General features: G+C 47.0%; 1 protein-coding gene across 1 annotated transcript; it reads left to right on the forward strand.

Moving 5' to 3' along the window:
- Positions 1-236: 236 nt before the first annotated feature.
- Positions 237-3,613, forward strand: CLDN23 (claudin 23). The gene has a single exon (XM_063606641.1). It carries the CDS (start codon positions 1,946-1,948, stop codon positions 2,816-2,818), a length of 873 nt encoding a protein of 290 aa, XP_063462711.1. The 5' UTR covers positions 237-1,945; the 3' UTR covers positions 2,819-3,613.
- Positions 3,614-13,059: the final 9,446 nt, after the last annotated feature.

Consider the following 13,059-nt stretch of genomic DNA (forward strand, 5'->3'; position numbering starts at 1 on the left):
TGGTGATCACCAGGGCCTGTGAGGGAGGGAGGAAAGGGGAGTTAGTGTTTAGTGGGTACAGTGTCAGTTTGGGAAGAGGAAAAAATCCCAGGAGTGCATGGTGGTGAGGGTATCACAACAACGTGAATGTACGTCATACCAATGAGCTGTACACTTAAAGATGGTTACAACGGTCAACTGTATGTTACATATATGTTACCACAGGCTTTTTTTTTTCATTTAAAAATATTCTTTTAAAAAAAGCAGTCACTGTCATTCCTAGTGTTGTCCACTCTGGAATATTCAAAATTATTTCAAACCAATGCTAAATTAACTTGAATTTTAAAAATAGTTTTAATTTTAAACAATTATAAAGGCAATACGTTTTCATTGTAAAAATATAGAAAATACAAAAAAGTGTTATTAAAGGATTTTTAGAAAAAATGTAAACATCGTGACTTTCACACAAATATAAAATTAATATGTGTGAAAGAGGTTATTTAACTCATTATTGAATAAGGAAACCAGTATGATGTTAAAACCAAAGAAGCTGGCCACTTGCCTGCAGTCCTAGCTACTCCAGAGGCTGAGGCGGGAGACTCACCTGAGCCCAGGAGTTTGCAACCAGCCTGGGCAACACAGCGAAACTCCCCAACCCTGTTTAAAATAAATAAATAAATAAACAAAAGAAAAAGGAAAAAAAAAAAAAGCAAAGAACAAAAGGACACACATACACAGGCAAACAGGAATGCTAAAATGAATTTACAAATCAATGCCATACTGGTCAGTATCCATTGGACAATAATCATTCCACTGGGACGAACTCATTAGCCTTGATGTTGGCAAAAGTCATTTGCAATACTACAGGCTTTCTATAATTTATAGAGTTGTAAAATAACCTACAGACGAGGAAAGGCCACAGTACACTGTAAAATTAAATAAACCTGCAAAAAACGCTAAGCAGGACATCCGGGAACACTGGTCCCTCTTTCTAGTCCCCTTGAAAGTCTCACAAGGCTGAAAAAGGAAAGTCAAATCCTTGTGTAACCCTTCTGCCCAGAAATACACTGGCACAGATTCTTTAGAGACGAATTTAATCCAGAGTGTGGAGCCTTTATTAAGGAAATAATCAGGTGCAACGTTCTGGGACACGCTCCTGGACTGGGTGGGCTTCTGCACACTCACCCAGCGCACCTCCAATCCCCGGGAGCGCTCGGCACCGCCCACTTCTCTGCGAGTGGCTGCAAGTTGCAGAGCAAACCAGGGGGCGATCTGGAACCCTCTGGGAGTAAAGGGCTAAGCTATAAGCGCAGGGTCGACGGGCAGGGACCGGAAACAAATTCTAGGAACCGAGATCCGCTGAGCAGCAGGGAAGCTGCGCAGCTACCGCGTCCCGCCAGCGCCGCCTCTTTCCCTCCCCGCCCACCGCCCGCCTGGCCCGGCGGGGCGGCGCGAGGAGCCAGGGGCGGGGCGACCTTTGCTCCAGCCGTGAGCAGTCCAGGCCAGGCGTGGCCCAGCCGCCCGGCTGCAAGGTGGGGTGTCCCCGCCGCTCGGATCCCCATCTCGCCTGCCGCGGGCGAGGTGGCCCCGCCGCTTCCCGCGCTCACCTCGGGTCCCTCCCTCCCGGGCCAGGTTTGGCCGCGGCGGCCGCCCCTGGGCGCCCGCGCCCGGACCCGCGGTTTCGGTCAGACCCGCCCGCGGGCTGGTTTCGATTAGGGCCAGTAGGAGGGCGGAGCGGCCGGGACGCCAGGAGGGAACTAGCCTAAGTGGGGACGGTCCCCGTGCAGGAGACAAAGAGCGTCCCTGGAGCGATCAGGGCTCAGGAGCCCGACCCGGAGCCCGGGGCGTCCGCGCTGACTTCGGGTCCCCGGAGCCTGGGGCACGGCAGGGAGAAGACGACGGCGGAGAAGGCGACAGCGGAGAAGGCAGGCAGGCTGCAGGGGCGCCGTCGGCGCGGCGGGCCGGGATGCGGACGCCGGTGGTGATGACGCTGGGCATGGTGTTCGCGCCCTGCGGGCTGCTGCTCAACCTGACCGGCACCCTGGCGCCCGGCTGGCGGCTGGTGAAGGGCTTCCTGAACCAGCCAGTGGACGTGGAGTTGTACCAGGGCCTGTGGGACATGTGTCGCGAGCAGAGCAGCCGCGAGCGCGAGTGCGGCCAGACGGACCAGTGGGGCTACTTCGAGGCCCAGCCCGTGCTGGTGGCGCGGGCACTCATGGTCACCTCGCTGGCCGCCACGGTCCTGGGGCTTCTGCTGGCGTCGCTGGGCGTGCGCTGCTGGCACGACGAGCCCAACTTCGTGCTGGCAGGGCTCTCGGGCGTCGTGCTCTTCGTCGCTGGCCTCCTCAGCCTCATCCCGGTGTCCTGGTACAACCACTTCTTGGGGGACCGCGACGTCCTGCCCGCCCCGGCCAGCCCGGTCACGGTGCAGGTCAGCTACAGCCTGGTCCTGGGCTACCTGGGCAGCTGCCTCCTGCTGCTGGGCGGCTTCTCGCTGGCGCTCAGCTTCGCGCCCTGGTGCGAAGAGCGTTGTCGCCGCCGCCGCAAGGCGCCCTCCGCCGGGCCTCGCCGCAGCAGCGTCAGCACCATCCAAGTGGAGTGGCCCGAGCCCGACCTGGCGCCCGCCATCAAGTACTACAGCGACGGCCAGCACCGACCGCCGCCTGCCCAGCACCGCAAGCCCAAGCCCAAGGTCGGCTTCCCCATGCCGCGGCCGCGGCCCAAGGCCTACACCAACTCGGTGGACGTCCTCGACGGGGAAGGGTGGGAGTCCCAGGACGCTCCCTCGTGCAGCACCCACCCCTGCGACAGCTCGCTGCCCTGCGACTCCGACCTCTAAACGCTTGTAGAGCCTGGGGGGCGTCGGGTGGCAAAGGACTCACCCCCGCACAGGCCCGACTTGCCCCTCACTGGTGTGGATGGAAATCTGCCTTTCGTGGGACCAAACAGGACTCCTTGGACGATTAGTTCAGGTTGGGTTTGGTTTTCTTCTTAAAGAGTTTAGTTTTCCTCTCCAGAGGGATCAGGGTCCTCTTAGGGAGTGACGGGCTTTTCCTATATTTTTGCTGAAGAATATATGGAAAGGGTGGCATTTGCGTCACGTGGACCAGGGACAGTGCTGAAATCAGCAGTGCTCAGAAACAATTTAACGTGTTGAAACGACAATATTCTAAAATACTGATGAATCTTGCATCAATATAATTATTGGGTTTTTTTTTCTTTTTCCTGCTGTATAACTCCTTGCCATGCAAACTCTCAAGAGGCCAATATATTCCTGGCCATGTTTGAATGAGCCTCTTAAAATAAACTTAGAGCCATGCAAATGCCAGCAGCTTAATGGATTTCATGGAATGAAATACCGTGATTAACTCATAGCTACATATCATTGCATAAATGGGATTTATCTTTTTTCTCACTTATTTTTGCTGTGAAAGTCGAGGGCATGCAAGAGTTTCTCTTCCAGAAGCCAGGAGGAGAACGAAGGTCCTAATGCTGTACTATTCCACCCTTTGGACGCCTCATCCAGGACGCAGAGGACTCTAGGTTTAACATTTTGTACAAAATGGAACCTGTTAATCACATTAAAGCACATATGTATATATCTTTTATTTATAAATAAAATTTTAAAACAATAGTTTCAGTATATCCACAAAAGCTCTTTTGTCTTCACTACAACGTTTGGGAGTTTAAACATTCATTACTAACAATTTCCTGGCTGCCTCGGCACTTGTGTCTGAAATCTAGCACTCAAATCTTTGCACCTCTTAGCATAAGGTTACTAAAAAAAGCCAACGGGCCCCACTTAAGTCCCTGATTGCTTTGGTTTCAGGTTCATGCCGTTTCTGTGCAAAGCCAAGTCTATTGCTGAGAAAACGAGAAGCACCAGTTTCCACTTGAGGTGAGACTGGAAATCTTTTCCTTTGTAGCAGTGGTGTTTAGAATCACAGGAAGGCAGCTATGTGTTCCATGAAGGGGACTGGGTCTCCAGCAGGGCTGGCTTCAATTCCAAGTGGTTGATTTAAGGGTACCTTTAACTGAACTGAATCTCATCTTTAAAACCTGCCGTTCAGAGGTAGGAACATTCATTCAGTTCAGCAAGCACTGATAATAGCTATAGTGAGGCTAACTTAATAGCACATGCTGCCTGTTAGAGTGGAAGGGGTGACAGAGATTCACTTCCCTTGCCATTTGGTACTGGAATCACTTCTTTCTCTCTTTCTGAAGCCAGGCTTTAACGTGTAGGCGGTATCACTTTGGAATCTCTTTCAAATGCAGATTCTGATTCAGTAGATCTGGAGTGAGGCCCTGAAAAGATTTCCTAACTGGCTCCCAGGAGATGCCAATGCTGCCGGCTCATGGACCACACTTGGAGTTGCAAGGCTTTCGCTGGGACTGTCACTCGAATTTCAATCCCAACTGGTGGCTCATATTCAGACCTTTGAGTGCCTGCTACCGAGATGCGCTTGGGGACTTGCTCGAGGGTACAGAGCCAGAAGGGAGAAAGTGCAACAGGGCTCTTTTCCACTAACACCTCCGAAGGCAGCAATTAGGGACCTGAGAAGTCAGCACCTAGCAGACACCGTACCGGTACTGGGCTCCTGGCAAATGGTGAGTCTGGGCTGCATCATAATTCTATCTCCAGGGACGCTTTGGTAAAAACACACAAAACTTTTGTGTGTTTTGCTTTTCTCCTCATCCCAATGATTCTCCACTGCCTTATATGCAAAACATTTCCTGCCTGAGGATTAGGATTAGGTTGCTGAGAGTTAAAACTCTACTTTTCCCCTATCAAGAGAACAAAGCCAAAACTCCTCTTTTAAAAATACAAACTCCTTTTTGCTATAGAAATATTCAAGACAGCCTGTAATCCCAGTGCTTTGGGAGGCCAAGTGGAAGGAATGCTTTGAGGCCAGGAGTTCGAGACCAGCCTGGGCAACATAGCTAGACCCCATGTCTACAAAAAAATTTTTTTAAAGTTAGTCAGGCATAGTGGCAACATGCCTAGAGTCCTAGCTACTTAGGAGGCTGAGGCAGCAGGATCACTTGAGCCCAGGAGTTCAAGGCAGTAGTGAACTAAAAGCACATCACTGCATTCCAGCCTGGGCAACAGAGCGAGACTGTCTCTTAAATTAAAAAAAAAAAAAAAAAACGGGCACGATGGCTCACGCCTGTAACCCCAGCACTTTGGGAGGCCAAGGTGGGCCCATCACGAGGTCAGGAAATCGAGACCATCCTGGCTAACATGGTAAAACCCCGTCTCTACTAAAAATACAAAAAATTAGCCGGGCATGGTGGCGGGCGCCTGTAGTCCCAGCTACTCGGGAGGCTGAGGCAGGAGAATGACGTGAACCCAGGAGGCGGAGCTTGCAGTGAGCTGAGATGGTGCCACTGCACTCCAGCCTGGGTGACAGAGCAAGACTCTGTCTCAAAGAAGAAAAAAAAAAAAGGTTCAGGACAGCATGGAAAGAGAGTCCTGCATCAGTCTGGGATACACGTTTGCCCTGCAGGTCATTCTCTGCCACAGCAAGTCTCAGGAGTTGCTGCTGTGGGCAAGAATTTATCCTAAACTGTTCCTAAACTTACCACTGACCAGCCCAGCAACTGCACCACAGACAACACACTCAAAGCACTTCTGTCTTGCATCAAGCCCTCTGACCTACCAGACTCATCTTTAATCCTCCCAATCCCCAAAGGAAGTATGAGTCCCCATTGAATGGATGAAGTCTTTTCTAGATTACTCAAGTGATGCCAGGAGGACGGTGAGATCTGTGATGGTAGGGCAGAAACTGCTTTAACGCACCCCTGCTCTACCCGTTCGCCAATCTGGCTCTTATCTGGACACACGCCCTCACCAAGGAGGGGTGTGGCTTTGAGCACACAGCCGGTTCTCCACCGTGGAGGCTGCGGGAGGTGCTGTCAGGATGCTTTGGCAACCATCCTTCCCTTCATTGTGTAGATCGTTCACCCAGTATGTTTCTGAGCGTCTGACATTTTGCCAGCACATTTGTGGGCACCATGGAAAACAACACCATCCAGGCCCATTCTGTGTGGAACTTAAATAATCTCCAGTGATCATGTACAAATAAAATGAAAAAGATTAAGCCAGGAATCAAGGGATGGAGGAAGAAAGGTGTTTTTTCTTTTTGTTTTGTTTTGTTTTTTGGAGACAGGGTCTCACTCTGTCACCCAGGCTAAAGTGCAGTGACATGATCAGGGCTCACTGCAGCCTCAACCTCCCAACCTCAGTGGATCCTCCAGCCTCAGCCTTCCAAGTAGCTGGGACCACAGATACGCATCACATCACCCAGCTAATTTTTTTTTTTTTTTTTAACAGACAGAATCTCACTATGTCACCCAGGCTGGTCTCAAACTCCTGAGCTCAAGTGATCCTCTCACCTTGGCTTCCCAAAGTGCTGGAATTAGAGGTGAAAGCTCCCATACCTGGCCAAAGGTGATATTTTAGGAAAAGTGGTCAAGAAGAAGGAGGTAGTTAGGCAGAGAACTGAAAGAAGAGAGAGAGGAGCCTTTTAGGCAGAAGGAACAACTTCAAGTTTCCACTAGAGAAAATGTGAAAACAGGTGGGCGTCGCAGTCTTACTACCAGCTAGTTCTGCTTCTCTTTCTAGAATCGGGTGGTAAGGGCAAGAAGCAGCTGGTGGTACAACAGAGTAACCCTGAGTCAACCTTGTCATCTACTCTTTGCCAGGCTAACAGATTCTTTCAGAGGGAATACCATCTGGAACAAATTCACGACTGTCTTCTAGAATATTTCCATAAGCAGACAGGGAGGGTCTCTGGGGATTCTAGGAATTTAATCAACTTGAGCAATCAGCCTGTTTTGCAGCCTCGTGCCCTGCAGTCTGTTTCTTCCTAGACCCTGCGTGGTCACCCAGCAGGTTAAAAGCAGCTCCTGACAGGCCCCAACAACTTTTAGATGAATTCGGTGAACTTTCCTCATGGCCATTCTATAGTCTCCACCCCAGGGGAACAGCAGCTTCAGCAGCAACCACATGCGACCTGTGTGCTGGCATGAGGACTCACTGCATTGGTGCCACTGGGACCCCTCCTCGGCATGCGATGCAGTCCCTCCTCTCTCCATTACCCCTTAAAACCCTCCTGTCACATTCCCTCTGGGAGACACTGCTTTGGAGAATAATCCCAGTGCCCCTCTTCCTTGTGCCAAGTAATAAAACTCCTATTGATCACACACCTGCGTTCTCAAGGAGCGTGGTTTGTTATTCATCGGACCAACAAACCCTGATTTTTGGGGGGTAACATTTCCAGAATCAAAAATAAGCAATTTCTTTTTTTTTTTTTTTTTTTTTTTTTGACAGGGTCTCCCTCTGTCACCCAGGCTGGAGTGCAGTGGCATGATCTTGGCTCACTGCAGCTTTAATCTCCCAGGTTCAAGCGATTCTCCCACCTCAGCCTCCCAAATAGCTGGGACCACAAGCACACACCACCATGCCTGGCTAATTTTTTGCATTTTTTGTAGAGGGTGTGTTTCTCCATGTTGCCCAGACTGGTCTCGAACTCCTGAGCTCAGGAGATCCACCTGCCTCAGCCTCCCAAAATGCTGAGATTACAGGCGTGAGCCACCATGTAAGCAAAAAATAAGCAACTTCATGTGTGAATAGTCCTCCACTAAGCAGGACTGAACACATGAAAATGAGGTTTCATTTGTTCAAATCAAGGAAAATATAGACAGAGCTTAGCAGGGGGGACAGTGCTGACAAGGGGATTTGATTCTTCAGTGGCACATGGAGAGAATGGCTTAAGACTTGATTGAACCCATTTAACTCTTGTCCTACTGGTGGCCCAAGTTATACCAAGGCGCTGACAAGGTGAGCCAACAGCCCCTTTTGTAAAGCAATGTGACCAATAAGCTGGGTTGACAGCCTGGGAGGGCAGGAGATGTCTTTCACAGGTACCAAATGACTCTCCATTGTTTTGCATAGAGAAAGTGACATGGAGCCTGAGGCCACTGACACTTCTCCCCCACCACCATGTTTGCTATTCACAGTGACTCCCAGAGAGCTGCCTCTCACCACGGGGCTGAGGGAGGCTAGACAAGATCACTGCAATTTTTCTAGAACTTTGATGATACCTGTCTCCCAAGAGGGTAAGCCTTGCCCTTGCTGGGCTTCTGTTTCCTCATCCATTAAACTGGGAAGAATGAATTAGATATTTTCAAAGGGCCTCTCTAACTTTATTCTGAGGGTGGCAGTTAAGAATTAAAGGAGGCTGAGAGGAGAGAAATAAAATTTGAACAGTGGAGCCTGAGGAAGCTGACTGATGTGTAAAATTTTTTTAATAATAATTTTTTTTAAGTTCCAGGGTACATGTGCGGGATGTGCAGGTTTGTTACATAGGCAAACGCGTGCCATGGTGGTTTGCTGCACAAACCAACCCATCACCTAGGTATTAAGCCCAGGATGCATTAGCTCTTTTCCCTAATGCTCTCCTCCCACCATCCTCCTCCAAAACATCCCAGGGAGTGTTGTTTCCCTCCCTGTGTCCAGGTGTTCTCGTTGTTGAGCTCCCACTTATGAGTGAGAATATGCAGTGCTTGGTTTTCTGTTCCTGTGTTAGTTTGCTAAAAATAATGGCTTCCAGCTTCATCCATGTCCCTGCAACGGACATGATCTCATTCCTTCTTATGCCTGCATAGTATTCCGTGTTGTATATGTACCACATTTTCTTTATCCAGTCTATCATGCGCATTTGGGTTGATTCCATGTCTTTGCTATTGTGAATAGTGCTGCAATGAACATACATGTGTATGTATCTTTAAAATAGAATGACTTATATTCCTTTGGGTACATACCCAGTAATGGAATTGCTGGGTCAAATGGTATTTCCAGTTCTAAATTTCTGAGGAATCACCATACTGTCTTCCACAGTGGTTGAACTAATTTACATTCCCACCAACATTGTGAAGGTGTTCCTATTTCTATGCAACTTCACCAGCATCTGTTGTTTCTTGCACTTTTTTTTTTTTTTTTTTTTGAGACAGAGTCTCACTCTGTCACCCAGGCTGTAGTGCAGTGGCCGCTTCTCAGCTCACTGCAACCTCTGCCTCCCAGGTTCAAGCAATTCTCCTGCCTCAGCCTCTTGAGTAGCTGGGATTATAGGCACCTGCCACCACACGTGGCTAATTTTTGTATTTTTAAGTAGAAATGGAGTTTCACCATGTTGGCCAGGCCAGTCTCGAACTCTTGACCTCAGGTGATCCACCCGCCTCAGTCTCCCAAAGTGCTGGGATTACAGGCTTGAGCCACCGTACCCAGCCTTGTTTCTTGACTTTTTAATCATCACCATTCTGACTGGCATGAGATGGTATCTCACTGTGGTTTTGATTTGCATTTCTCTAATGATCAGTGATGCTGAGCTATTTTTCATGTGTTGTTGACCACATATATGCCTTTTTTTGAGAAGTGTCTGTTCATATACTTTAAATTCACTGGATGTGGTGGCTCACACCTGTAGTCCAAACTACTCAGGAGGCTGAGGGGCAATTTGACGGCAAATTACTCAAGGATTGCCTGAGCCCAGGAGGTCAAAGCTGCAGACAGCCATGACTGCACCACTGCACTCCAGCCTGAGCTGGACCAAGTGAAACCCCGTCTCAAAAACAAAACATAACACAAACAAACAAAAGCTAATTATTAGTCTGAACCCAACAAACTCTATATTCTAGTTCCTGGTTTCTCTGAATTCCGTCGCTATTCCTCGGTAGTTAAAACAGTAGAAACTTAGTACTTCCCCCTCACCATCCATGACCATCACCCATTTACTTCCTAAAGAGAATGAACATAAAGTGCGTAATCTAACTCTTAATTGCTAGATACACAAAAAGTCAAGCGTTGTGTGGAGCTCTTTCAGCTTAATGCACGAACCAATTAACTTTTCTAAAGCGTCTTGTTTTTCCAGAAGAAAACCCAAACCTATTACTATATTACAGAAGTTGAGTTTCTAGAATGAAATTCAGATTTTGCATCTGCCACAGGCTCACTGCTCCATCTATTGGGTGTAGAGAAATTAAGTGAGAAACCAACATGTAATGTAGAGATGATCACAATAGAAGGCTCTTAGAATTGATAACAAGACATTTCTACAAATAGATACAGTTACAAAATTGATGTATGAAAATCTATTTAGGGGACAGGGATGGCTAGGAATTTTTAAATATAAAATCTTGAGTATCCATCTACAAGATCAAGTATTTCTGATAAAACAGACATTTGGATGTGTTTTGTAAATTCTTGAATGGAGAAAGCATAACAGGATATATTAAACTAGGTTCTGGTAGGGTAACACCTAGGCATACATTCATAGGAGACCAAAGATAGGAAAAAAAAAGGTATAGTATAAATAAGCCAGGGACAGAGCAAGGGGAAGAGGGTACATATCTGATATACAGGGATGTGGCTGCATATAGTCAGCAACCTTCCCAGGAAGAGGAAATGGCAGGTTTTTGTTTCTTGGATCCAAGTAGGAAATGAGACCTGCAGAGCAGAAGAGTGGGGCTGAGGGTAACATTTCTCACAGAGCCTGGGGAAGTCAGCTGAGCTAGCTGGAACACAAGCCTTAAAAGGCTGGTGGAAGGCTTAAGGTCCAAAGGAGGCCAAGGCACTAACTTAAATCTGTCCAGACAAAGTGATCGTCCTGTAGTACATCATTTGTACATGCTTTTGAGCCTGATTCTTTCATGTCATTTTATGCATTTTGTGCATAGGGAGAGATTTACCTAGAGCAAAATTATCAGTGAGCTTGGCTCTTGGGAGAAGATAGTAAGATTTATTCTGTGTATGACAAGTTGAGAGTCTGGTGAAGCTGACATGGTTTCTCTGAGATACGGCTGAGCCTCTGGGGCAACTTAATGATGCTTGCTCTGTCCACCAGTCACAGAGACAGAGTGATGGACTTAAGTGATGGACAAGGTACGTACAAACATAAGTAGTGAGGTGTGGATATATATGCATACATATTTGTTAGTTAAGAACCATTTCAGGCCAGGTGCAGTGGCTCATGCCTATAATTCCAGCACTTTGGGTGGCTGAGGCGGGCAGATCACTTGAGGTCAGGAGTTCGAGACCAGCCTGGCCAACATGGTGAAACCCCATTTCTACTAAAAATACAAAAAAATTAGCCAGACGTGGTGGTGTGTGCCTGTAATCCCAGCTACTCAGGAGGCTGAGGCAGGAGAATTGCTTGAACCCAGGAAGCAGAGGTTGCAGTGAGCTGAGATCGCCCCACTGCACTCCAGTCTGGGCAACAGACCAAGATACTGTCTCAAAAAAAAAAAAAAAAAAAAAAACCATTTCAGAACAAGAATTCTAGTAACCTCAACTAGATAAGTTTGAATTTATGAAATCAATATCACTGCCATTACTTTTGGTCAAACAGAAAAACAATCAAAAGTTTATATTTTTTTAAAACTATATAACTTAAGACACTTAAAATATTTGGTTTCAGGACCACTGCAGTCTATTTATCATACCAATCTATTTTTAAATGGCCATATGCATAGTTTTAACCAAAGTTATATTCTATAAGGATTCATGTGGTAGATCAAAGTGGTGAGTAAATGGACTAGAAATATTTTTCCCATGTAAGTAGGTGTATCTGGAATTATTTTAATATTGTGAGTCCAAGTAAATTGTAGGTTCAGCAAATCTATAAGTTGCAGATATGGAAACGGATCTGGTGGAAGTGGTAGAAGGTGCACACATAAGGCAGGAAGTAGCCAACAGCGTGCTTCTAACAAAAGAGAAATCCAAAAATTAAAGTTGTGTCTAAGTGATTTCACCATATTCCTTATTATTATTGGCACAAGAATTACTCCCCCTTGTGAACGCTACAGGCAAAACGGCTGGGTAGGAAGACAGCAGTATTAGCAATAAAACTACATCTTGCCTCTGCCTTAAGCTGGTATCACCGGGCTATTTCCACTCCTGTGCAGCTGGGGGACCTCTGTGGCAGGGTATATCCAGAGGAAGCCAGCCTAACTTTATACACCTGCTACCCTTCCCCTCAACCCACTCAAAGCTTTATGTAAAACTCAGGGTGACTTCATTATTAAGGAGCAGAGCCAATTCTTTGGCCTAGGCCATCAGGAATGAAAAAGCAGTGGAAGTACATCAGATTTCTGATTTAGTTTTAAAACCAAGTGGTGAAGGTAACAAATTCCCCACTCAATGACCCCCCGCATCGGGTGACAGCAACACAGGGTCTTCAACAAAAGCATCTTCATTTGCTAGCGTCTAGATTCAACTCTGGGAGTCAAAATTCATTTTCTTTTCCTATTTAAGATGATGTGACTAGGGGTCATAACTGCTTGTTTGTCTAGCTAGTGAAGTTTTAGGAAGAAGAGAATTTAAATTGTGAAGTCAATGAGAACTATTGACTATAAGATTCCCATTCCAAATCTTTTCCTTTACTAGTTATGACCAGATTCAATACTGAGCTCACTGTCTCTTCTATTCTATAGCTTATAAATCTTAGATACCGTTGGAGCTGGAGCTGTAGAATTAGAGGCAGGTGGTTACAGAAGAATTGGATATTACAGTTGCTCAACTGACTGCCCGTGACAACACCTTTCCATGAAGACCCTATTTGGCAGGGTATTTCTTTTTCGTTTGTTTGTTTGTTTTTGAGATGGAGTCTCGCTCTGTCACCAAGCAGGCTGGAGTGCAGTGGTGCAATCTCAGCTCACTGAAACCTCCGACTCCCTGGTTCAAGCGATTCGCCTTGGCAGGATATTTCTGTAACCATCTGCAGCTAGTATTCGAGTACGAACATGACAGTATCAAGTTGTAACAGGACAGCTTTCTCCACATTCTTTGTGTTCCTTAACAACCCTACAAGGCAGAAAGTGCTGTTTCCACTTTTAACAGGGGGAACACCAAGGCGGGTCAAATAGTTTGTCCAACCTCCTTCACCCCTGGCTATCGTCACAATGTGATCTATTTAAATTGACTGAATCAAATCTACATCAAAAGCATGTTCTCTGAGACAACATACAAATAGTCTAGCCCTTTGGAGCTCACTATCCTATTGTCTGTTCTAAAATAGAATC

The sequence above is a fragment of the Pan paniscus genome, chromosome 7, assembly GCF_029289425.2.
Source record: "Pan paniscus chromosome 7, NHGRI_mPanPan1-v2.0_pri, whole genome shotgun sequence".
Lineage (NCBI taxonomy): Eukaryota > Metazoa > Chordata > Mammalia > Primates > Hominidae > Pan > Pan paniscus.